Here is a 26500-nt window from a genome sequence, read left to right as displayed (position 1 = left end):
GGATGGAGAGCATTTGTGAACAGCAGTTTTCAGTTCTTTCCACAGATTCTCGATTGGATTCAGGTCTGGACTTTGACTTGGCCATTCTAACACCTGGATATGTTTATTTTTGAACCATTCCATTGTAGATTTTGCTTTATGTTTTAGATCATTGTCTTGTTGGAAGACAAATCTCCGTCCCAGTCTCAGGTCTTTTGCAGACTCCATCAGGTTTTCTTCCAGAATGGTCCTGTATTTGGCTCCATCCATCTTCCCATCAATTTTAACCATCTTCCCTGTCCCTGCTGAAGAAAAGCAGGCCCAAACCATGATGCTGCCACCACCATGTTTGACAGTGGGGATGGTGTGTTCAGCTGTGTTGCTTTTACGCCAAACATAACGTTTTGCATTGTTGCCAAAAAGTTCCATTTTGGTTTCATCTGACCAGAGCACCTTCTTCCACATGTTTGGTGTGTCTCCCTGGTGGCTTGTGGCAAACTTTAAACGACACTTTTTATGGATATCTTTAAGAAATGGCTTTCTTCTTGCCACTCTTCCATAAAGGCCAGATTTGTGCAATATACGACTGATTGTTGTCCTATGGACAGAGTCTCCCACCTCAGCTGTAGATCTCTGCAGTTCATCCAGAGTGATCATGGGCCTCTTGGCTGCATCTCTGATCAGTCTTCTCCTTGTATGAGCTGAAAGTTTAGAGGGACGGCCAGGTCTTGGTAGATTTGCAGTGGTCTGATACTCCTTCCATTTCAATATTATCGCTTGCACAGTGCTCCTTGGGATGTTTAAAGCTTGGGAAATATTTTTGTATCCAAATCCGGCTTTAAACTTCTTCACAACAGTATCTCGGACCTGCCTGGTGTGTTCCTTGTTCTTCATGATGCTCTCTGCGCATTTAACGGACCTCTGAGACTATCACAGTGCAGGTGCATTTATACTGAGACTTGATTATACGCAGGTGGATTGTATTTATCATCATTAGTCATTTAGGTCAACATTGGATCATTCAGAGATCCTCACTGAACTTCTGGAGAGTTTGCTGCACTGAAAGTAAAGGGGCTGAATAATTTTGCACGCCCAATTTTTCAGTTTTTGATTTGTTAAAAAAGTTTGAAATATCCAATAAATGCTGTTCCACTTCATGATTGTGTCCAACTTGTTGTTGATTCTTCACAAAAAAATACAGTTTTATATCTTTATGTTCGAATCCTGAAATGTGGCAAAAGGTCACAAAGTTCAAGGGGGCCGAATACTTTCGCAAGGCACTGTATATATATATATATATATATATATATATATATATATATATATATATATTACCTAGAATTAAGCATAATGATTATGGCTCTGGATTGCAGGAAAAAGCTTTTCAGGTATTTGAAAAATTCTAAATTCTCCAACTTCAGGACGAGGGGCCTAGCCCCCCTCCGGACCACCCCCCAGCCATCCTTTAATACTATGTACCCCCTCCAATTTTTTGGGTACATGACTCCCCTGCTGGGCCGTGTAAAGTTCTGCAGATATTAAGCAAATATTAAATCAAATTTCAAATCAAATGTATTTATATAGCCCTTCTTACATCAGCTGATATCTCAAAGTGATGCACAGAAACCCAGCCTAAAACCCCAAACAGCAAGCAATGCAGGTGTAGAAGCACGGTGGCTAGGAAAACTCCCTAGAAAGGCCAAAACCTAGGAAGAAACCTAGAGAGGAACCAGGCTATGATGGGTGGCCAGTCCTCTTCTGGGTGTGCCGGGTGGAGATTATAACAGAACATGGCCAAGATGTTCAAATGTTCATAAATGACCAGCATGGTCAAATAATAATAATCACAGTGGTTGTAGAGGGTGAAACAAGTCAGCACCTCAGGAGTAAATGTCAGTTGGCTTTTCATAGCCGATCAGTAAGAGTATCTCTACCACTCCTGCTGTCTCTAGAGAGTTGAAAGGTCTGGGACAGGTAGCACGCCTGGTGAACAGGTTCCATAGCCGCAGGCAGAACATTATTACAATATTACTGCCAGACCACAATTTGTCAGACATTACCAAACATCAGATTGGTCAGTGTAGATCTTTGAAGTGACACCTGTATCCCTGGGGGCCTTGCACAATTTCAACTTATTTTGTTAATAAGACAAGGCAGTTTTTATGACCGTTGTGTCATCATGTCATCCCAGTGCATTTATATCATATGAAAATAGATCATCAGAGAGAATCCCAGTAGGATGCAGTTCCAGCCAGTGAACAGCAGGAAGCAGTACGTAAGGTGTTATCTGTCATCGGTTGCTTTTCCTGTTCTTTCTCTTCTCCTTTTGGAACCATTTGGCTGTATCTTCTATTTGCATACCTAATCCTCTTTTAAAAAATCTATGTAATTTAGCAGACACTCTTATCCAGAGTGGTTTATAAGATCAATTTGGTTTAAGTGCCTTGTTCAAGGGCACAGATTTTTCACCTAGTTGGTTCAGGGATTTGAACTAGTGAGCTTTTGGTTACTGGCTCAATGTTCTTAACCACTAGGCTGCATGCTCCCCTATGCAGACCTTGTCCTCTTTACCCTCACCCCAACCACCTCCCATGCTCCCCCTTTCCCCTCTACATCCATCCCTCCTCCCCCCTCACCTCATCCTCCCCCGCACCCTGTGTGTTTGATTGGATTCCGTCATGCAGTTGGTAACAAAGTTTGGCCCTCCAGAGGCCCCATAGTCGCGGCGCAGTGCCACCGCCCCATGGGTCAGTATGGACACGCCCCGGGCGATCCTCATGCGGGGCTTGTCCTTCCAGCCCTGTGGACGCACGGCGAACAGGGCCCTGGGGAGACCCGCCATGCCAAGGCCGGACAGGGCTGGCCCCACAGCGAACCACATGTGAGAGGGTCCAGCCTGACCCGCGGCCCAGGCTGCTTTAAACACCAGCTCGGCCTCCTCCTGGGAACAGTAGAGAAGACGTACCTGGTGGAGGGGAATACAGGGGAGGAGGAGAGGGGAGATACATGGGTACATAGTGAGATAAGGGGAGACAGGGAGAGAGAGAGACAGAAGGCTGGAGAGAGAGAGGGAGAGGGGCAGAACAGCAGTCTACCTGGATGAGTAGAATACAGGGGAGGAGGAGAGGGGAGATTCATGGGTACACAGTGAGATAAGGGGAGACAGGGAGAGAGAGAGACAGAAGGCTGGAGAGAGAGTTGGAGAGGGGCAGAACAGCAGTCTACCTGGAGGAGTAGAATACAGGGGAGGAGGAGAGGGGAGATACATGGGTACACAGTGAGATAAGGGGAGACAGGGAGAGAGAGAGACAGAAGGCTGGAGAGAGAGAGGGAGAGGGGCAGAACAGCAGTATACCTGGAGGAGTAGAATACAGGGGAGGAGGGGGAGACAGACATATACAATAGTGATATATGTAAAGGTCAAGGGTCAAGGGAGACAGAGAGGAGGAAGGGGAGGGAGAGATGGAGAGACAGAGGTTACTAGAGGAGGGGAAGAGGAGAGGAGAGATATACAGGTTATGTAGTGAGATTAGGGCCATGGGATATGGAGGGGGACAGAGAGAGAGAGAGAGAGAGAGAGAGAGAAGGAGGGGAAAGACAAAGCTATACTAACTAGTGAGGTGAAGGTTAAAGGATAGAAGCTTGAGGAGGGGGAGAAGGCAGGAGGAGTAAGGGGGAGGGGAAGACAAGAAGAGTAAGGAGGAGGGGGAGAAGGCAGGAAGAGTAAGGAGGAGGGGGAGAAGGCAGGAGGATTAAGGAGGAGGGGGAGAAGGCAGGAGGAGTAAGGAGGAGGGGAGAAGGCAGGAAGAGTAAGGAGGAGGTGGAGAAGGCAGGAGGAGTAAGGAGGAGGGGGAGAAGGCAGGAGGGGTAAGGAGGAGGGGAGAAGGCAGGAGGAGTAAGGAGTCGGGGGAGACAAGAAGAGTAAGGAGGAGGGGGAGAAGGCAGGAAGAGAAAGGAGGAGGGGGAGAAGGCAGGAGGAGTAAGGTGGAGGGGGAGAAGACAGGAGGGGTAAGGAGGAGGGAGAGAAGACAGGAAGAGTAAGGAGGAGGGGGAGAAGGCAGGAGGAGAAAGGAGGAGGGAGAGAAGACGGGAGGGGTAAGGAGGAGGGGGAGAAGACGGGAGGGGTAAGGAGGAGGGGGAGAAGACGGGAGGGGTAAGGAGGAGGGAGAGAAGACAGGAGGGGTAAGGAGGAGGGAGAGAAGACAGGAGGGGTAAGGAGGAGGGGGAGAAGGCAGGAGGAGTAAGGAGTAGGGGGAGAAGGCAGGAAGAGTAAGGAGGAGGGGGAGAAGGCAGGAGGAGAAAGGAGGAGGGGGAGAAGGCAGGAGGAGTAAGGTGGAGGGGGAGGAGACAGGAGGGGTAAGGAGGAGGGAGAGAAGACAGGAAGAGTAAGGAGGAGGGGGAGAAGGCAGGAGGAGTAAGGAGTAGGGGGAGACAATAAGAGTAAGGAGGAGGGGGAGAAGGCAGGAAGAGTAAGGAGGAGGGGGAGAAGGCAGGAGGAGTAAGGAGGAGGGGGAGAAGGCAGGAGGAGTAAGGAGGAGGGGAGAAGGCAGGAAGAGTAAGGAGGAGGTGGAGAAGGCAGGAGGAGTAAGGAGGAGGGGGAGAAGGCAGGAGGGGTAAGGAGGAGGGGAGAAGGCAGGAGGAGTAAGGAGTCGGGGGAGACAAGAAGAGTAAGGAGGAGGGGGAGAAGGCAGGAAGAGTAAGGAGGAGGGGGAGAAGGCAGGAAGAGTAAGGAGGAGGGGGAGAAGGCAGGAGGAGAAAGGAGGAGGGAGAGAAGACGGGAGGGGTAAGGAGGAGGGGGAGAAGACGGGAGGGGTAAGGAGGAGGGGGAGAAGACGGGAGGGGTAAGGAGGAGGGAGAGAAGACAGGAGGGGTAAGGAGGAGGGAGAGAAGACAGGAGGGGTAAGGAGGAGGGGGAGAAGGCAGGAGGAGTAAGGAGTAGGGGGAGAAGGCAGGAAGAGTAAGGAGGAGGGGGAGAAGGCAGGAGGAGAAAGGAGGAGGGGGAGAAGGCAGGAGGAGTAAGGTGGAGGGGAGGAGACAGGAGGGGTAAGGAGGAGGGAGAGAAGACAGGAAGAGTAAGGAGGAGGGGGAGAAGGCAGGAGGAGTAAGGAGTAGGGGGAGACAATAAGAGTAAGGAGGAGGGGGAGAAGGCAGGAAGAGTAAGGAGGAGGGGGAGAAGGCAGGAGGAGTAAGGTGGAGGGGGAGGAGACAGGAGGGGTAAGGAGGAGGGAGAGAAGACAGGAAGAGTAAGGAGGAGGGGGAGAAGGCAGGAGGAGTAAGGAGGAGGGGGAGAAGGCAGGAGGGGTAAGGAGGAGGGGAGAAGGCAGGAGGAGTAAGGAGTAGGGGGAGACAAGAAGAGTAAGGAGGAGGGGGAGAAGGCAGGAAGAGTAAGGAGGAGGGGGAGAAGGCAGGAGGAGTAAGGTGTAGGGGGAGAAGACAGGAGGGGTAAGGAGGAGGGAGAGAAGACAGGAAGAGTAAGGAGGAGGGGGAGAAGGCAGGAGGAGTAAGGTGGAGGGGGAGAAGACGGGAGGGGTAAGGAGGAGTGGGAAAAGACGGGAGGGGTAAGGAGGAGGGGGAGAAGACGGGAGGGGTAAGGAGGAGGGGGAGAAGGCAGGAGGAGTAAGGAGGAGGGGGAGAAGGCAGGAGGGGTAAGGAGTAGGGGAGAAGGCAGGAGGAGTAAGGAGTAGGGTGAGACAAGAAGAGTAAGGAGGAGGGGGAGAAGGCAGGAAGAGTAAGGAGAAGGGGGAGAAGGCAGGAGTAGTAAGGTGGAGGGGGAGAAGACAGGAGGGGTAAGGAGGAGGGGGAGAAGGCAGGAGGAGTAAGGAGTAGGGGGAGAAGGCAGAAGGTGTAAGGTGGAGGGGGAGAAGACAGGAGGGGTAAGGAGGAGGGAGAGAAGACAGGAAGAGTAAGGAGGATGGGGAGAAGACGGGAGGGGTAAGGAGGAGGGAGTGAAGACAGGAGGGGTAAGGAGGAGCGAGAGAAGACATGAGGGGTAAGGAGGAGGGAGAGAAGAGAGGAGGGGTAAGGAGGATGGGGAAGACAGGAGGAGGGGGAGAAGACAGGAAGAGTAAGGAGAGAAGTAAGAGCTGATGTTACTGCTGTGTTTATGAGCGTACTAATGACAGACGGTGGGGGATGACACATATGTGTTAATGAGTTTGAGCATGACGAAGGAGGGAGACAATATGACAGTGGGGGATGGAGAGAATGAGAGAAGGGGGGGGGTCTAAAGAGGAAACACACCTGAGGGGAAATGGGAGAGGTTAAACACTGACATATGTTATTAAAAGCAGCAGAGTCTTGGGAGATAGAGAGGGAGGGGGGAGAGAGGGGGAGCGGGAGGGACAGAAAGAGAGAGAATGGAGTACAGTATTGAGAAGGGAAGTATCAAGCAGATTAGTCAGATTAGTTGTGGGAGAAAAGGGGGAGGAGAGAGAGAAGTGATGAGGGATATGGGAGAGAGGGAAGTAATGTGGGATGGGGGAGAGGGGGAAGTGATGGGGGTGGGGGAGTGAGGGAAGGGATGGGGGATGGGATAGAGAGGGAAGTGATGTGGGATGGGGAGAGAGGGAAGTAATGTGGGATGGGGGATAAAGGGAAGTGATGAGGGATGGAGGTAGAGAGGGAAGTGATGAGGGATTGGGGAGAGAGGGAAGTGATGTGGGATGGGGGAGAGAGGGAAGTGATGTGGGATGGGTGAGAGAGGGAAGTGATGGGGGATGGGGAGAGAGGGAAGGGATGAGGGATGGGGGGAGAGAGGGAAGTGATGGGGGATGGGGGAGAGAGGGAAGGGATGAGGGATGGGGGGAGAGAGGGAAGTGATGGGGATGAGGGAGAGAGGGAAGAGATGGGGAATGGGGGAGAGAGGGAAGTGATGGGGCATGAGGGAGAGACGAAAGTGATGTGGGATGGGGGAGAGAGGGAAGTGATGGGGGATGGGGGATGGGGGAGAGAGGGAAGTGATGGGGGATGGGGGGAGAGAGGGAAGGGATGGGGGATGGGGGAGAGAGGGAATGGATGGGGGATGGGGGAGAGAGGAAAGGGATGGGGGATGGGGGGAGAGAGGGAAGGGATGGGGGATGGGGGAGAGAAGGAATTGATGTGGGATGGGGGAGAGAGGGAAGTGATGGGGGAGAGAGGGAAGTGATGGAGGATGGGGGAGACAGGGAAGGGATGTGGGATGGGGGAGAGAGGGAAGGGATGTGGGATTTGGGGAGAGAGGGAAGTGATGGGGGATGGGGGAGAGAGGGAAGTGATGTGGGATGGGGAGAGAGGGAAGTGATGTGGAATGGGGGAGAGAGGGAAGTGATGAGGGATGGGGGTAGAGAGGGAAGTGATGAGGGATGGGGAGAGAGGGAAGTGATGAGGGATGGGGGAGAGAGGGTAGGGATGGGGGATTGGGGAGAGAGGGAAGTGATGTGGATTGGGGGAGAGAGGGAAGTGATGAGGGATGGGGGTAGAGAGGGAGTGATGAGGGATGGGGGAGAGAGGGAAGTGATGAGGGATGGGGAGAGAGGGAAGGATGGGGGATTTGGGGAGAGAGGGAAGTGATGGGGGATGGGGGAGAGGGGGTAGGGATGGGGGATGGTGGGAGAGGGATGGGCGATGGGGGGAGAGGGAAGGGTTGGGGGATGGGGGGAGGGGGGAAGGGATGGGGGATGGGGGGAGAGAGGGAAGGGATGGGGGATGGGGGGAGAGAGGGAAGGGATGGGGGATGGGGGAGAGAGGAAGTGATGGGGGATGGGGGAGAAAGGGAAGGGATGGGGGTAGAGAGGGAAGGCTGATGGGGATGGGGGAGAGAGTGAAGTGATGTGGAATGGGGAGAGAGGAAGTGATGTGGAATGGGGCATGGGGGGTAGAGAGGGAAGGAATGGGGGATGGGGGAGAGAGGAAGGGAGTGGGGGTGGGGAGGGTAGAGGAGGGGAAGTGATGAGGGGGGGGGGAGAGAGGGAAGTGATGTGGGATGGGGGAGAGATGGATGTGATCGGGGATTGGGGGAATTGATGGGGGGATTGGGGGAGAGAGGGAATTGAGGTGGGCTGGGGGAGTGAGGGAAGGTGATGGAGGGAGAGTTGGATGTGTTGGGAGGTTGGAGGGGATGCACAGGGGATAGGGGATGATGGGGATGGGGGGGAGATGAAGGGAAGTTGTTGGGGATTGGGGGAGAAGAGGGGAGGGGGGATTTGTGGGGAGAGTAGAGGGAAGTGTTGGAGGATGGGGGTGAGAGGGAAGGTGGAGGGCGGGAGGGGTTGGAGAGAGGGATGGGGGGATGGGGGGAGAGAGGGAAAGGGATGGGAGAGGGGGGAATGGGGGGAGAGTGGGAAGGGTGGGGGGATGGGGGTGAGAGAGTGGGAAGTGTTGGGGGATGGGGGTGGGAAACTGATGATAAGGGGAGAGAGGGAAGTGATGTGGGAATGGGGGGAGAGAGGGAAGTGATGGGGTATGGGGGTGAGAGGGAAGTGATGGGGAGGATGGGGGAGACAGGGAAGGGATGGGGGATGGGGAGACGAGGGTAAGTGAGATGGGGATGGGGGAGAGAGGGAAGTGATGGGGGATGGGGGAGAGAGGGAAGGGATGAGGGATGGGGGAGAGAGGGAAGTGATGGGGATGGGGGAGAGAGGGAAGAGATGGGGATGGGGGATGGGGGAGAGAGGGAAGAGATGGGGGACGGGGGGAGAGAGGAAAGTGATGGGGGATGGGCGAGAGAGGGAAGGGATGGGGGATGGGGGAGAGAGGGAAGTGATGGGGATGGGGGAGAGATGGAAGTGATGAGGGATGGGGAGAGAAGGAAGTGATGAGGGGTGGGGGATAGAGGGAAGTTATGAGGGATGGGGGAGAGAGGGAGGTGATGGGGATGGGGAGAGAGGGAAGGGATGGGGGGATGGGGGAGAGGGATGCGGGGATGGGGGAGAGAGGGAAGGGATGGGGAGAGAGGGAAGTAATGAGGAATGGAGGTAGAGAGGGAAGGGATGGGGGATGGGGAGAGAGGAAAGCGATGGGGGATGGGGAGAGAGGGAATCTGATGGGGGATGGGGGAGAGAGAGAAGTGATGGGGGATGGGGGAGAGAGGGAAGGGATGGGGGATGGGGGGAGAGGGATGCGGGATGGGGGAGAAAAGGGAAGGGATGGGGGATGGGGGAGAGAGTGAAGTGATGGGGGATGGGGGTTGGGGGAGAGAGGGAAGGGATGGGGAATGGGGGAGAGAGGGAAGGGATGGGGGATGGGGACAGAGGGAAGGGTTGGGGATGGTGGAGAGAGGGAAGGGATGGGGGATGGGGGAGAGAAGGAAGGGATGGGGAATGGGGAGAGAGGGAAGTGATGTGCGATGGGGGAGAGAGGAAGTGATGGGGGATGGGGGGAAGTGATGGGGATGGGGGGAGAGAGGGAAGTAATGTGGGATGGGGGAGAGAGGGAAGTGATGGGGGATGGGGGAGAGAGGGAAGTGATGGGGGATGGGGGAGAGAGGGAAGGGATGGGGATTGGGGGAGAGAGGGAAGTGATGGGGATGGGGAGAGAGGAAGTGATGAGGGATGGGGGTAGAGAGGGAAGGAATGGGGGATGGGGAGAGAGGGAAGGGATTGGGGGTGGGGGAGTGAGGGAAGTGATGAGGGGTGGGGGAGAGAGGGAAGTGATGTGGGATGGGGGAGAGAGGGAAGTGATTGGGGATGGGGGGAAGTGATGGGGATTGGGGGAGAGAGGGAATTGATGGGGGATGGGGAGAGAGGGAAGGGATGGGGGATGGGGGAGAGGGATGCGGGATGGGGAGAGAGGGAAGGGATGGGGGATGGGGGAGAGAGTGAAGTGATGGGGGATGGGGGTTGGGGGAGAGGGAAGGGATGGGGAATGGGAGGAGAGAGGGAAGGGATGGGGGATGGGGACAGAGGGAAGGGTTGGGGGATGGTGAGAGAGGGAAGGGATGGGGGATGGGGGAGAGAAGGAAGGGATGGGGAATGGGGAGAGAGGGAAGTGATGTGCGATGGGGGAGAGAGGGAAGTGATGGGGGATGGGGGGAGTGATGGGGGATGGGGGGAGAGAGGGAAGTAATGTGGGATGGGGAGAGAGGGAAGTGATGGGGATGGGGGAGAGAGGGAAGTGATGGGGGATGGGGGAGAGAGGGAAGGGATGGGGGATTGGGGGAGAGAGGGAAGTGATGGGGATGGGGGAGAGAGGGAAGTGATGAGGGATGGGGGTAGAGAGGGACGGAATGGGGGATGGGGAGAGAGGGAAGGGATTGGGGGTGAGTGAGGGAAGTGATGAGGGGTGGGGGAGAGAGGGAAGTGATGTGGGATGGGGGAGAGAGGGAAGTGATTGGGGATGGGGGAAGTGATGGGGGATTGGGGGAGAGAGGGAATTGATGTGGGATGTGGGAGAGAGGGAAGTGATGGAGGAGAGATGGAAGTGATGGAGGATGGGGGAGACAGGGAAGGGATGGGGGATGGGGGAGAGAAGGAATTGATGGGGATGGGGGAGAGAGGGAAGGGATGGGGGATTTGGGGAGAGAGGGAAGTGATGGGGGATGGGGAGAGAGGGAAGGGATGGGGGATGGGTTGGAGAGGGATGGGGGATGGGGAGAGAGGGAACTGATGGGAGATGGGGGATGGGGGAGAGAGGGAAGGGTTGGGGGATGGGGAGAGAGGGAAGTGATGGGGGATGGGGGGAGGGGAACTGATAGGGGAGAGAGGGAAGTGATGTGGGATGGGGAGAGAGGGAAGTGATGGGGGATGGGGGGAGAGAGGGAAGTGATGGGGGATAGGGGAGACAGGGAAGGGATGGGGATGGGGGAGGAGGAGAGGAGAGTGAAGTGATGGGGGATGGGGGTTGGGGGAGAGAGGGAAGGGATGGGGAATGGGGGAGAGAGGGAAGGGATGGGGGATGGGGACAGAGGGAAGGGTTGGGGGATGGTGGGAGAGAGGGAAGGGATGGGGGATGGGGAAGAGAAGGAAGGGATGGGGAATGGGGAGAGAGGGAAGTGATGTGCGATGGGGGAGAGAGGGAAGTGATGGGGGATGGGGGAAGTGATGGGGGATGGGGGAGAGAGGGAAGTAATGTGGGATGGGGGGAGAGAGGGAAGTGATGGGGGATGGGGGAGAGAGGGAAGTGATGGGGGATGGGGGAGAGAGGGAAGGGATGGGGATTGGGGGAGAGAGGGAAGTGATGGGGATGGGGAGAGAGGGAAGTGATGAGGGATGGGGGTAGAGAGGGAAGGAATGGGGGATGGGGGAGAGAGGGAAGGGATTGGGGGTGGGGGAGTGAGGGAAGTGATGAGGGGTGGGGGAGAGAGGGAAGTGATGTGGGATGGGGGAGAGAGGGAAGTGATTGGGGATGGGGGAAGTGATGGGGATTGGGGGAGAGAGGGAATTGATGGGGGATGGGGGAGAGAGGGAAGGGATGGGGGATGGGGGGAGAGGGATGCGGGATGGGGGGAGAGAAAGGGAGGGATGGCGGATGGGGAGAGATTGAAGTGATGGGGGATGGGGGTTGGGGGAGAGAGGGAAGGGATGGGGAATGGGGGGAGAGAGGGAAGGGATGGGGATGGGGAAGAGGGAAGGGTTGGGGATGGTGGAGAGAGGGAAGGGATGGGGGATGGGGGAGAGAAGGAAGGGATGGGGAATGGGGAGAGAGGGAAGTGATGTGCGATGGGGGAGAGAGGGAAGTGATGGGGGGATGGGGGGAAGTGATGGGGGATGGGGGGAGAGAGGGAAGTAATGTGGGATGGGGAGAGAGGGAAGTGATGGGGGATGGGGGGATGGGGAGAGAGGGAAGTGATGGGGGATGGGGAGAGAGGGAAGGGATGGGGGATTGGGGGAGAGAGGGAAGTGATGGGGATGGGGGAGAGAGGGAAGTGATGAGGGATGGGGGTAGAGAGGGACGGAATGGGGGATGGGGGAGAGAGGGAAGGGATTGGGGGTGGGGGAGTGAGGGAAGTGATGAGGGGTGGGGAGAGAGGGAAGTGATGTGGGATGGGGGAGAGAGGGAAGTGATTGGGGATGGGGGGAAGTGATGGGGTATTGGGGGAGAGAGGGAATTGATGTGGGATGTGGAGAGAGGGAAGTGATGGAGGAGAGATGGAAGTGATGGAGGATGGGGGAGACAGGGAAGGGATGGGGGATGGGGGAGAGAAGGAATTGATGGGGATGGGGAGAGAGGGAAGGGATGGGGGATTTGGGAGAGAGGGAAGTGATGGGGGATGGGGGAGAGAGGGAAGGGATGGGGGATGGGTTGGAGAGGGATGGGGATGGGGGAGAGAGGGAACTGATGGGAGATGGGGGATGGGGGAGAGAGGGAAGGGTTGGGGGATGGGGAGAGAGGGAAGTGATGGGGGATGGGGGGAGGGAACTGATAGGGGAGAGGGAAGTGATGTGGGATGGGGGAGAGAGGGAAGTGATGGGGGATGGGGGAGAGAGGGAAGTGATGGGGGATAGGGGAGACAGGGAAGGGATGGGGGATGGGGGGAGAGAGGGAAGTGATGGGGATGGGGGAGAGAGGGAAGTGATGGGGATAGGGGAGACAGGGAAGGGATGGGGATGGGGGGAGAGAGGGAAATGATGGGGATGGGGAGAGAGGGAAGGAATGGGGGATGGGGGGAGAGAGGGAAGGGATGGGGGATGGGGGAGAGAGGGAAGTGATGGGGATGGGGGAGAGAGGGAAGGGATGGGGATGGGGAGAGAGGAAGGGATGGTGGATTTGGGGAGAGAGGATAGTGATGTGGGATGGGGGAGAGAGGGAAGTGATGGGGGATGGGGAGAGAGGGAAGAGATGGGGATGGGGGATGGGGAGAGAGGGAAGAGATGGGGGATGGGGGAGAGAGGGAAGTGATGGGGGTTGGGGGAGAGAGGGAAGTGATGGGGGATAGGGGAGACAGGGAAGGGATGGGGGATGGGGGGAGAGAGGGAAGTGATGGGGATGGGGGAGAGAGGGAAGGGATGGGGATGGGGGAGAGAGGGAAGGGATGGGGGATGGGGGGGAGAGAGGGAAGTGATGGGGGATAGGGGAGACAGGGAAGGGATGGGGATGGGGGAGAGAGGGAAGTGATGGGGATGGGGGAGAGAGGGAAGGGATGGGGGATGCGGGAGAGAGGGAAGTGATGGGGGAGAGAGGGAAGGGATGAGGGATGGGGGAGAGAAGGAAGTGATGGGGGATGGGGGAGAGAGGGAAGAGATGGGGATGGGGGATGGGGGAGAGGAAGAGATGGGGATGGGGAGAGAGGGAAGTGATGGGGGATGGGGAGAGAGGGAAGTGATGGGGGATAGGGAATACAGGGAAGGGATGGGGATGGGGGAGAGAGGGAAGTGATGGGGATGGGGAGAGAGGGAAGGGATGGGGGGTGGGGGAGAGAGGGAAGGGATGGTGGATTTGGGAGAGAGGATAGTGATGTGGGATGGGGGAGAGAGGGAAGTGATGGGGGATGGGGGAGAGAGGGAAGGGATGAGGGATGGGGAGAGAGGGAAGTGATGGGGGATGGGGGAGAGAGGGAAGGGATGGGGGATTGGGGGAGAGAGGGAAGTGATGGGGATGGGGGAGAGAGGGAAGTGATGAGGGATGGGGGTAGAGAGGGAAGGAATGGGGGATGGGGAGAGAGGGAAGGGATTGGGGGTGGGGAGTGAGGGAAGTGATGAGGGGTGGGGAGAGAGGGAAGTGATGTGGGATGGGGGAGAGAGGGAAGTGATTGGGGATGGGGGGAAGTGATGGGGGATTGGGGGAGAGAGGGAATTGATGGGGGATGGGGGAGAGAGGGAAGGGATGGGGGATGGGGGGAGAGGGATGCGGGATGGGGGAGAGAGGGAAGGGATGGGGGATGGGGGGAGAGAGTGAAGTGATGGGGGATGGGGGTTGGGGGAGAGAAGGGGGAAGGGATGGGGAATGGGGGGAGAGAGGGAAGGGATGGGGATGGGGACAGAGGGAAGGGTTGGGGATGGTGGAGAGAGGGAAGGGATGGGGGATGGGGGAGAGAAGGAAGGGATGGGGAATGGGGAGAGAGGGAAGTGATGTGCGATGGGGGAGAGAGGGAAGTGATGGGGGATGGGGAAGTGATGGGGATGGGGGAGAGAGGGAAGTAATGTGGGATGGGGGAGAGAGGGAAGTGATGGGGGATGGGGGAGAGAGGGAAGTGATGGGGGATGGGGGAGAGAGGGAAGGGATGGGGGATTGGGAGAGGGAGTGATGGGGATGGGGGAGAGAGGGAAGTGATGAGGGATGGGGGTAGAGAGGAACGGAATGGGGGATGGGGGAGAGAGGGAAGGGATTGGGGTGGGGGAGTGAGGGAAGTGATGAGGGGTGGGGGAGAGAGGGAAGTGATGTGGGATGGGGGAGAGAGGGAAGTCATTGGGGGATGGGGGGAAGTGTATGGGATTGGGGAGAGAGGGAATTGATGTGGGATGTGGGAGAGAGGGAAGTGATGGAGGAGAGATGGAAGTGATGGAGGATGGGGGGAGACAGGGAAGGGATGGGGGATGGGGGAGAGAAGGAATTGATGGGGATGGGGAGAGAGGGAAGGGATGGGGGATTTGGGGGAGAGAGGGAAGTGATGGGGGATGGGGGAGAGAGGAAGGGATGGGGGATGGGTTGGAGAAGGATGGGGGATGGGGGGAGAGAGGGAACTGATGGGAGATGGGGGATGGGGAGAGAGGGGAGGGGTTGGGGGTTGGGGAGAGAGGGAAGTGATGGGGGATGGGGGAGGGAACTGATAGGGAGAGAGGGAAGTGATGTGGGATGGGGAGAGAGGGAAGTGATGGGGGATGGGAGAGAGGGAAGTGATGTGGGATAGGGGAGACAGGGAAGGGATGGGGGATGGGGGAGAGAGGGAAGTGATGGGGATGGGGGAGAGAGGGAAGTGATGGGGGATAGGGGAGACAGGGAAGGGAATGGGGATGGGGGAGAGAGGGGAATGATGGGGATGGGGGGAGAGAGGGAAGGAATGGGGGATGGGGGAGAGAGGGAAGGGATGGGGGATGGGGGAGAGAGGGAAGTGATGGGGATGGGGGAGAGAGGGAAGGGATGGGGATGGGGGAGAGAGGGAAGGGATGGTGGATTTGGGGAGAGAGGATAGTGATGTGGGATGGGGGAGAGAGGGAAGTGATGGGGGAGAGAGGGAAGGGATGAGGGATGGGGAGAGAGGGAAGTGATGGGGGATGGGGAGAGAGGGAAGAGATGGGGGATGGGGATGGGGGAGAGAGGGAAGAGATGGGGGATGGGGGAGAGAGGGAAGTGATGGGGGTTGGGGAAGAGAGGGAAGTGATGGGGGGTGAGGGAGACAGGGAAGGGATGGGGGATGGGGGAGAGAGGGAAGTGATGGGGATGGGGAGAGTGGGAAGGGATGGGGGATGGGGGAGAGAGAGGGAAGGGATGGGGGATGGGGGGAGAGAGGGAAGTGATGGGGGATAGGGGAGACAGGGGAAGGGATGGGGATGGAGGGAGAGAGGGAAGTGATGGGGATGGGGGAGAGAGGGAAGGGATGGGGGATGGGGGAGAGAGGGAAGTGATGGGGGAGAGAGGGAAGGGATGAGGGATGGGGAGAGAAGGAAGTGATGGGGGATGGGGAGAGAGGGAAGAGATGGGGATGGGGGATGGGGGGAGAGAGGGAAGAGATGGGGGATGGGGGAGAGAGGGAAGTGATGGGGGATGGGGGGAGAGAGGGAAGTGATGGGGGATAGGGGAGACAGGGAAGGGATGGGGGATGGGGGGAAGAGAGGGAAGTGATGGGGATGGGGGAGAGAGGGAAGGGATGGGGGGTGGGAGAGAGGGAAGGGATGGTGGATTTGGGGAGAGAGGATAGTGATGTGGGATGGGGGAGAGAGGGAAGTGATGGGGGATGGGGGAGAGAGGGAAGGGATGAGGGATGGGGAGAGAGGGAAGTGATGGGGATGGGGTAGAGAGGGAAGGGATGGGGGATGGGTTGGAGAGGGATGGGGGATGGGGGAGAGAGGGAAGTGATGGGAGATGGGGGATGGGGGAGAGCGGGAAGGGTTGGGGGATGGGGAGAGAGGGAAGTGATGGGGGGATGGGGGAGGGAACTGATAGGGGAGAGAGGGAAGTAATGTGGGATGGGGGAGAGAGGGAAGTGATGGGGGATAGGGGAGACAGGGAAGGGATGGGGGATGGGGGAGAGAAGGGAAGTGATGGGGATGGGGGAGAGAGGGAAGGGATGGGGGATGGGTTGGAGAGGGATGGGGGATGGGGGAGAGAGGGAAGTGATGGGAGATGGGGGATGGGGGAGAGAGGGAAGGGTTGGGGGATGGGGGAGAGAGGGAAGTGATGGGGGATGGGGGAGGGAACTGATAGGGGAGAGAGGGAAGTGATGTGGGATGGGGGAGAGAGTGAAGTGATGGGGGATGGGGGAGAGAGGGAAGTGATGGGGGATAGGAGAGAGAGGGAAGGGATGGGGATGGAGGGAGAGAGGGAAGTGAAGGGGGATGGGGAGAGAGGGAAGGGATGGGGGATGGGGGAGAGAGGGAAGGGATGGTGGATTTGGGGAGAGAGGATAGTGATGTGGGATGGGGGAGAGAGGGAAGTGATGGGGGAGAGAGGGAAGGGATGAGGGATGGGGGAGAGAGGGAAATGATGGGGGATGGGGAGAGAGGGAAGAGATGGGGATGGGGGATGGGGGAGAGAGGAAGAGATGGGGGATGGGGGGAGAGAGGGAAGTGATTGGGGTTGGGGGAGAGAGGGAAGTGATGGGGGATAGGGGAGACAGGGAAGGGATGGGGGATGGGGAGAGAGGGAAGTGATGGGGATGGAGAGAGGGAAGGGATGGGGATGGGGAGAGAGGGAAGGGATGGGGATGGGGGGAGAGAGGGAAGTGATGGGGGATAGGGGAGACAGGGAAGGGATGGGGGATAGGGGAGAGAGGGAAGTGATGGGGATGGGGGAGAGAGGGAAGGGATGGGGGATGGGGGAGAGAGGGAAGTGATGGGGGAGAGAGGGAAGGGATGAGGGATGGGGAGAGAAGGAAGTGATGGGGGATGGGGGGAGAGAGGGAAGAGATGGCATGGGGATGGGGGAGAGAGGGAAGTGATGGGGGATGGGGGAAGGGAACTGATAGGGGAGAGAGGGAAGTGATGTGGGATGGGGGAGAGAGGGAAGTGATGGGGGATGGGGGAGAGAGGGAAGTGATGGGGGATAGGGGAGACAGGGAAGGGATGGGGGATGGGGGAGAGAGGGAAATGATGGGGATGGGGGAGAGAGGGAAGGAATGGGGGATGGGGGAAGAGAGGGAAGGGATGGGGATGGTGGGAGAGAGGGAAGTGATGGGGATGGGGGAGAGAGGGAAGGGATGGGGGAGAGAGAGGGAAGGGATGGTGGATTTGGGGAGAGAGGATAGTGATGTGGGATGGGGAGAGAGGGAAGTGATGGGGGGAGAGAGGGAAGGGATGAGGGATGGGGGAGAGAGGGAAGTGATGGGGGATGGGGGGAGAAGAGGGAAGAGATGGGGATGGGGATGGGGAGAGAGGGAAGAGATGGGGGATGGGGGAGAGAGGGAAGTGATGGGGGTTGGGGGAGAGAGGGAAGTGATGGGGGATGCGGGGAGAGAGAGGGAAGAGATGGGGGATGGGGGAGAGAGGGAAGTGATGGGGGTTGGGGGAGAGAGGGAAGTGATGGGGGATAGGGGAGACAGGGAAGGGATGGGGGATGGGGGAGAGAGGGAAGTGATGGGGATGGGGAGAGAGGGAAGGGATGGGGGATGGGGGGAGAGAGGGAAGGGATGGGGGATGGGGGGAGAGAGGGAAGTGATGGGGGATAGGGGAGACAGGGAAGGGATGGGGGAGTTGGGGGAGAGAGGGAAGTGATGGGGATGGGGGAGAGAGGGAAGGGATGGGGGATGGGGGAGAGAGGGAAGTGATGGGGGAGAGTAGGGAAGGGATGAGGGATTGGGGAGAGAAGGAAGTGATGGGGGATGGGGGATGGGGGAAAGAGGGAAGAGATGGGGGATGGGGAGAGAGGGAAGTGATGGGGGATGGGGAGAGAGGGAAGTGATGGGGGATAGGGGAGACAGGGGAGGGATGGGGGATGGGGGGAGAGAGGGAAGTGATGGGGATGGGGAGAGAGGGAAGGGATGGGGGATGGGGAGAGAGGGAAGGGATGGTGGATTTGGGGAGAGAGGATAGTGATGTGGGATGGGGAGAGAGGGAAGTGATGGGGGATGGGGGAGAGAGGGAAGGGATGAGGGATGGGGGAGAGAGGGAAGTGATGGGGGATGGGGTAGAGAGGGAAGGGATGGGGGATGGGTTGGAGAGGGATGGGGGATGGGGGAGAGAGGGAAGTGATGGGAGATGGGGGATGGGGGAGAGAGGGAAGGGTTGGGGGATGGGGAGAGAGGGAAGTGATGGGGGATGGGGGGAGGGAACTGATAGGGGAGAGAGGGAAGTAATGTGGGATGGGGGAGAGAGGGAAGTGATGAGGGATAGGGGAGACAGGGAAGGGATGGGGATGGGGAGAGAGGGAAGTGATGGGGGATGGGGGAGAGAGGGAAGGGATGGGGGATGGGTTGGAGAGGGATGGGGATGGGGGGAGAGAGGGAAGTGATGGGAGATGGGGGATGGGGGAGAGAGGGAAGGGTTGGGGGATGGGGGAGAGAGGGAAGTGATGGGGGATGGGGAGAGAGGGAAGTGATGGGGGATAGGGGAGACAGGGAAGGGATGGGGGGATGGGGGGAGAGAGGGAAGTGATGGGGATGGGGGAGAGAGGGAAGTGATGGGGGATAGGGGAGACAGGGAAGGGATGGGGGATAGGGGAGACAGGGAAGGGATGGGGGATGGGGGAGAGAGGGAAGTGATGGGGATGGGGGAGAGAGGGAAGTGATGGGGATAGGGGAGACAGGGAAGGGATGGGGATGGGGGTAGAGAGGGAAATGATGGGGATGGGGAGAGAGGGAAGGAATGGGGGATGGGGGGAGAGAGGGAAGGGATGGGGGATGGGGGGAGAGAGGGAAGTGATGGGGATGGGGGAGAGAGGGAAGGGATGGTGGATTTGGGGAGAGAGGATAGTGATGTGGGATGGGGGAGAGAGGGAAGTGATGGGGGAGAGAGGGAAGGGATGAGGGATGGGGGGAGAGAGGGAAGTGATGGGGGATGGGGGAGAGAGGGAAGAGATGGGGATGGGGGATGGGGAGAGAGTGAAGAGATGGGGGATGGGGGAGAGAGGGAAGTGATGGGGGTTGGGGGAGAGAGGGAAGTGATGGGGGATAGGGGAGACAGGGAAGGGATGGGGGATGGAGAGAGGGAAGTGATGGGGATGGGGAGAGAGGGAAGGGATGGATGGGAGAGAGGGAAGGATGGGGATGGGGGAGAGAGGGAAGTGATGGGGGATAGGGAGACAGGGAAGGGATGGGGGGAGAGAGGGAAGTGATGGGGATGGGGGAGAGAGGGAAGGGATGGGGGATGGGGGAGAGAGGGAAGTGATGGGGGAGAGAAGGGGAAGGGATGAGGGATGGGGGAGAGAAGGAAGTGATGGGGGATGGGGGAGAGAGGGAAGAGATGGGGATGGGGGATGGGGGAGAGAGGGAAGAGATGGGGGATGGGGGAGAGAGGGAAGTGATGGGGGATGGGGGAGAGAGGGAAGTGATGGGGGATAGGGGAGACAGGGAAGGGATGGGGGATGGGGAGAGAGGGAAGTGATGGGGACTGGGAGAGAGGGAAGGGATGGGGGATGGGAGAGAGGGAAGGGATGGTGGATTTGTGGAGAGAGGATAGTGATGTGGGATGGGGGAGACAGGGAAGTGATGGGGGATGGGGAGAGAGGGAAGGGATGAGGGATGGGGGAGAGAGGGAAGTGATGGGGGATGGGGTAGAGAGGGAAGAGATGGGGATGAGGGATGGGGGAGAGAGGGAAGAGATGGGGGGACGGGGGAGAGAGGGAAGTGATGGGGGATGGGGGGAAGTGATGGGGGATGGGGAGAGAGGGAAGCGATGGGGATGGGGGAGAGAGGGAATGGATGGGGGATGGGGGGAGAGAGGAAGTGATGGGGGATGGAGGAGAGAGGGAGAGGATGGGGGATGGGGAGAGGGATGCGGGATGGGGGAGAGAGGGAAGGGATGGGGATGGGGGGAGAGAGTGAAGTGATGGGGGATGGGGATGGGGGAGAGCAGGAAGGGATGGGGAATGGGGGAGGGAAGGGATGGGGGGATGGGGGAGAGAGGGAAGGGGGATGGGGAGAGAGGGAAGGGATGTGGGATGGGGGAGAAAAGGAATGGGATGTGGAATGGGGGAGAGAGGGAAGTAATGTGGGATGGGGGGAGAGAGGGAAGTGATGGGGGATGGGGGAAGTGATGGGGGATGGGAGAGAGGGAAGTGATGTGGGATGGGGGAGAGAGGGAAGTGATGAGGGATGGGGGTAGAGAGGGAAGGGATGGAAGATGGGGATGGGGGGAGAGAGGGAAGGGATGGGGGATGGGGGGAGAGAGGGAAGCGATGGGGATGGGGAGAGAGGGAATGGATGGGGGATGGGGGAGAGAGGGAAGTGATGGGGGATGGAGGAGAGAGGGAGGGATGGGGGATGGGGAGAGGGATGCGGGATGGGGGAGAGAGGGAAGGGATGGGGGATGGGGGAGAGACTGAAGTGATGGGGATGGGGATGGGGGAGAGAGGGAAGTGATGGGGGATGGGGGGAAGTGATGGGGGATGGGGGGAGAGAGGGAAGTAATGTGGGATGGGGGAGAGAGGGAAGTGATGGGGGATGGGGGAGAGAGGGAAGTGATGGGGGATGGGGGAGAGAGGGAAGGGATGGGGGATTGGGGAGAGAGGGAAGTGATGGGGATGGGGGAGAGAGGGAATGGATGGGGATGGGGGAGAGAGGGAAGTGATGGGGGATGGGGAGAGAGGAAGAGATGGGGGATGGGGAGAGAGGGAAGTGATGAGGTGTGGGGGATAGAGGGAAGTGATGAGGGATGGGGGAGAGAGGGAAGGAATGGAGGATGGGGGAGAGAGGGAAGGGATGGGGGAGAGAGGGAAGTGATGAGGAATGGGGGTAGGGAGGGAAGGGGGATGGGGAGAGAGGGAAGGGATGGGGGATGGGGGAGAGAGGGAAGTGATGAGGGATGGGGAGAGAGGGAAGACATGGGGGATGGGGGATGGGGAGAGAGGGAAGGAAGGAAAGGGGGATTTGGGGAGAGGGGGAAGTGATGAAGGATGGGGGAGAGATGGAAGTGATGGGGAATTGGGGGGGAGTGATGGGGATGGGGGAGAGAGGGAAGTGATGTGGGATGGGGGAGAGAGGGAAGTGATGGGGGAGAGAGGGAAGTGATGGGGGATGGGGGAGAGAAGGAAGAATGGGGGATGGGGGGAGAGAGGGGAGGGGATGGGGGGAGAGAGGGAAGTGATGGGGATGGGGGAGAGAGGGAAGGGATGGGGGATTGGGGAGAGAGGGAAGTGATGGGGGATGGGGAGAGAGGTAAGGGATAAGGGATGGGGGGAGAGAGGGAAGTGATGGGGGATGGGGAGAGTTGGAAGGGATGGGGGATGGGGGAGAGAGGGAAGTGATGGGGATGAGGGAGTGAGGGGAGTGGTGGGGGATGGGGCGGAGTGATGGGGGATAGGGGAGAGAGGGAAGTGATGTGGGATGGGGAGAGAGGGAAGTGATGTGGGATGGGGAGAGAGGGAAGTGATGTGGGATGGGAGGAGAGAGGGAAGTGATGGGGATGGGGGAGAGGGATGGGGATGGGGAGAGAGGGAAGGGATGGTGGATGTGGGGAGAGAGGGAAGTGATGGGGGATGGGGGAGAGAGGGGAATGAGGGAGAGAGGGAAGGGATTGGGATGGGGGAGAGAAGGAAGGGATGGGGGACGGGGGAGAGAGGGAAGGGATGGGGGATTTGGGGAGAGAGGGAAGTGATGGGGGATGGGGGAGAGGGATGTGGGATGGGGGATGGGGGAGAGAGGGAAGGGATGGGGGATGGGCGGAGAGAGGGAAGTGATGGGGGATGGGGAGAGAGGGGGATGGGGGAGAGAGGGAAGTGATGGGGATGGGAGAGAGGGAAGCGATGGGAATTGGGGGGGAGTGATGGGGGATGGGGGGAGAGATGGAAGTGATAAGGGATGGGGGAGATAGGGAAGTGATCGGGGATGGGGGAGAGAGGGAAGGGATGGGGGTTGCGGGGAGAGGGATGCGGGATGGGGAGAGAGGGAGGGGATGGGGGGAGAGAGTGAAGTGATGGGGATGGTGGATGGGGGGAGAGAGGGAAGGGATGGGGGATGGGGGAGCGAGGAAGCGATGGGGATGGGGAGAGAGGGAATGGATGGGGGATGGGGGGAGAGAGGGAGTGATGGGGGATGGAGGAGAGAGGGAAGGGATGGGGGATGGGGGAGGGATGCGGGATGGGGAGAGAGGAAGGGATTGGGGATGGGGAGAGGGTGAAGTGATGGGGGATGGGGGATGGGGGAGAGCAGGAAGGGATGGGGAATGGGGGAAGAGGGAAGGGATGGGGGATGGGGGAGAGAGGGAAGGGTTGGGGGATGGGGAGAGAAGGGAAGGGATGGGGGATGGGGGAGAAAGGAAGGGATATGGAATGGGGGAGAGAGGGAAGTGATGTGGGATGGGGAGAGAGGGAAGTGATGGGGGATGGGGGAAGTGATGGGGGATGGGGGAGAGGGAAGTGATGTGGGATGAGGGAGAGAGGGAAGTGATGGGGGATGGGGGTAGAGAGGGAAGTGATGGGGGATGGGCGAGAGAGGGAAGGGATGGGGGATGGGAGGAGAGAGGGAAGTGATGGGGATGGGGGAGGAGAGGGAAGTGATGAGGGGATGGGGAGAGAAGGAAGTGATGAGGGTTGCGGGATAGAGTGAAGTGATGAGGGATGGGGAGAGAGGGAAGGGATGGGGATGAGGGAGAGAGGAAAGTGATGGTTGATGGGGGAGAGACGGGAGTGATGGGGGATGGGTTGAGAGGGAATGGATGAGGGATGGGGGAGAGAGGGAAGTGATGAGGGATGGGGAGAGAGGTAAGGGATGGGGGATGGGGGATGGGGGAGAGAGGGAAGGGATGGGGGATGGGGGGAGAGAGGGAAGCTATGGGGATGGGGAGAGAGGCAATGGATGGGGGATGGGGGGAGAGAGGGAAGTAGTTGGGATGGGAGAGAAGGGGAAGGGATGGGGGATGGGGGAGAAGGATGTGGGATGGGGGAGAGAGGGAAGTGATGTGGGATTGGGGAGAGAGGGAAGTGATGTGGGATGGGGAGAGGAGGGAAGTGGTGGGGGATGGGAGAGAGGGAAGTGATGGGGATGGGGGAGAGAGGGAAGGAAGGGATGGGGGATGGGGAGAGAGGAAGGGATGGGGGATTTGGGGAGAGAGGGAAGTGATGAAGGATGGGGGAGAGAGGGAAGTGATGGGAATTGGGGGGGAGTGATGGGGATGGGGGAGAGAGGAAAGTGATGTGGGATGGGGAGAGAGGGAAGTGATGGGGGATGGGGGAGAGAGGGGAGGGATGGGGGAGAGAGGGAAGTTATGGGGATGGGGGAGAGATGGGGGAAGGGATGGGGGATGGGGGAGAGAGGGAAGGGACGGGGGATGGGGGAGAGGGATGCGGGATGGGGGGAGAGAGGGAAGGGATGGGGGATGAGGGAGAGAGGAAAGTGATGGTTGATGGGGGAGAGACGGAAGTGATGGGGGATGGGGGAGAGAGGGGAAGTGATGAGGGATGGGGGAGAGAGGTAAGGGATGGGGGATGGGGGGATGGGGGAGAGAGGGAAGGGATGGGGGATGGGGGGAGAGAGGGAAGTGATGGGGATGGGGAGAGAGGGAATGGATGGGGGATGGGGGAGAGAGGGAAGGGATGGGGATGGGGGAGAGGGATGTGGATGGGGGAGAGAGGGAAGTGATGTGGGATTGGGGAGAGAGGGAAGTGATGTGGGATGGGGGAGAGAGGGAAGTGATGGGGGATGGGGAGAGAGGGAAGTGATGGGGATGGGGGAGAGAGGGAAGGAAGGGATGGGGGATGGGGGAGAGAGGGAAGGGATGGGGGATTTGGGGAGAGAGGGAAGTGATGTGGGATGGGGGAGAGAGGGGAAGTGATGGGGGATGGGGGAGAGAGGGGAGGGATGGGGGGAGAGAGGGAAGTTATGGGGGATGGGGGGAGAGAGGGAAGGGATGGGGGATGGGGGAGAGAGGGAAAGGATGGGGAATGTGGGGAGAGGGAAGTGATGGGGAAGAGAGGGAAGTGATGTTGGATGAGGGAGAGAGGAAAGTGAAGGTTGATGGGGAGAGACAGAAGTGATGGGGGATGGGGTTGAGAGGGGTAGAAATGGATGAGGGATGGGGGAGAGAGGGAGTGATTGGGGATGGGGGAGAGAGTGAAGTGATGGGGGATGGGGAGAGAGGGAAGGGATGAGGGATGGGGGAGAGAGGGAAGGGATGAGGGATGGGGGAGAGAGTGAAGTGATGGGGGACAGGGGAGAGAGGGAAGTGATGGGGGATGAGGAGAGAGGGTAGGGATGAGGGGATGGGGGAGAGAGTGAAGTGATGAGGGATGGGGGGAGAGAGGGAAGTGATGGGGGATGGGGGAGAGAGGGAAGTGATGGGGGATGAGGGAGAGAGGGAAGTGATGGGGAATGGGGAGAGAGGGAATGGATGGGGGATGGGGGAGAGAGTGAAGTGATGGGGGACGGGGAGAGAGGGAAGTGATGGGGGATGGGGGAGAGAGAGGGAAGTGATAGGGGATTGGGACGAGAGGGAAGTGATGGGGGATGGGGGAGAGAGGAAGTGATGGGGGATGGGGACGAGAGGGAAGTGATGAGGGATGGGGGAGAGAGGGAAGTGATGGAGGAGAGATGGAAGTGATGGGGGAGAGAGGGAAGGGTTGAGGGATGGGGGAGAGAGGGAAGTGATGGGGATGGGGGAGAGAGGGAAGGGATGAGGGATGGGGGAGATAGGGAGGGGTTGAGGGATGGGGGAGAGAGGGAAGTGATGGGGGATGGGGGAGAGAGGGAAGGGATGAGGAATGGGGGAGAGAGGGAAGGGATGGGCGAGAGAGGGAAGTGATGGGGATGGGGGAGAGAAGTAAGGGATGGTGGTCTGGGGGTGAGGGATGCGGGATGTGGGGAGTGAGGGAAGGGATGGGATGGGGGGATGGGGAGAAGGGAAGTGATGGGGTATGGGGAGAGAGGGAGGGGATGGGGGATGGGGGAGAGGGATTCGGGATGGGGGAGAGAGGGAAGTGATGGGTTATGAGGGAGAGAGGAAAGTGATGGTTGATGGGGGATAGAATGAAGTGATGGGGGATGGGGGTGAGAGGGAATGGATGAGGGATGGGGGAGAGAGGGAAGTTATTGGGGATGGGGGAGAGAGGGAAGGGATGAGGGATGGGGGGAGAGAGGGAAGGGATGAGGGATGGGGGGAGAGAGTGAAGTGATGGGGGGACGGGGAGAGAGGGAAGTGATGGTGGATGGGGAGAGAGGGAGTGATGGGGATTGGGACGAGAGGGAAGTGATGGGGGATGGGGGAGAGAGGGAAGTGATGGGGGATGGGGACGAGAGGGAAGTGATGGGGGATGAGGGAGAGAGGGAAGTGATGGTGGATGGGGAAGAGAGGGAAGGGATGAGGGATGGGGGAGAGAGGGAAGTGATGGAGGAGAGATGGGAGTGATGGGGAGTAGAGGGAAGTGGTGGGGAGAGAGGGAAGTGAGGAGGGAGAGAGGGAAGGGTTGAGGGATGGGGGAGAGAGGGAAGTGATTGGGAATGGGGGGGAGAGAGGGAAGGGATGAGGGATGGGGGAGATAGGGAAGGGATGAGGGATGGGGGAGAGAGGGAAGGGATGGGGGAGAGAGGGAAGTGATGGGGGATGGGGGAGAGAGGGAAGGGATGAGGGGTGGGGGAGAGAGGGTAGTGATGGGGGATGGGGGAGAGAGGGAAGTGATGGGGGAGAGAGGAAGTGATGGGGGAGAGAGGGAAGTGATGGGGGATGGGTGAGAGAGGGAAGTGATGGGGAGAGAGGGAAGTGATGGGGTAGAGAGGGAAGTGATGGGGGATGGGGAGAGAGGGAAGGGATGAGGGATGGGGAGAGAGGGAAGTGATGGGGGTTGAGAGGAAGTGATGGGGGAGAGAGGGAAGTGATGGGTGAGAGAGGGAAGTGATGGGGGAGAGAGGGAAGTGATGGGGGTAAAGAGGGAAGTTATGTGGAGAGAGGGAAGTGATGGCGGAGTGAGGGAAGTGATGGGGGAGAGAGGGAAGTGATGGGGGAGAGAGAGGGAAGTGATGGGGAGAGAGGGAAGTGATGGGGGAGAGAGGGAAGTGATGGGGGAGAGAGGGAGGTGATGGGGGATGGGTGAGAGAGGGAAGTGATGGGGGAGAGAGGGAAGTGATGGGGTAGAGAGGGAAGTGATGGGGGATGGGGAGAGAGGGAAGGGATGAGGGATGGGGAGAGAGGGAAGTGATGGGGGTTGAGAGGGAAGTGATGGGGGAGAGAGGGAAGTGATGGGTGAGAGAGGGAAGTGATGGGGGAGAGAGGGAAGTGATGGGGGTAAAGAGGGAAGTTATGTGGGAGAGAGGGAAGTGATGGCGGAGAGAGGGAAGTGATGGGGGAGAGAGGGAAGTGATGGGGGAGAG

General features: G+C 58.9%; 1 protein-coding gene across 1 annotated transcript in view; it reads right to left on the bottom strand.

The window, feature by feature from the left end:
• LOC110503718 (uncharacterized) overlaps positions 1-26500 on the bottom strand; it is a 127859-nt gene that overhangs the window by 85550 nt on the left and 15809 nt on the right. Inside the window, exon 4 of the mRNA XM_090191338.1 lies at positions 2616-2944. Within this exon, the coding sequence (XP_090047464.1) occupies positions 2616-2944 (329 nt within the window). The remainder of the gene's footprint in view (positions 1-2615; positions 2945-26500) is intronic.

This window comes from Oncorhynchus mykiss, chromosome 2 (assembly GCF_057628025.1).
Source record: "Oncorhynchus mykiss isolate SJ-2025 chromosome 2, ASM5762802v1, whole genome shotgun sequence".
Lineage (NCBI taxonomy): Eukaryota > Metazoa > Chordata > Actinopteri > Salmoniformes > Salmonidae > Oncorhynchus > Oncorhynchus mykiss.
The sequence above is the reverse complement of the archived record's forward strand: the minus strand, read 5'-3'. Positions and strand labels throughout refer to the sequence as shown.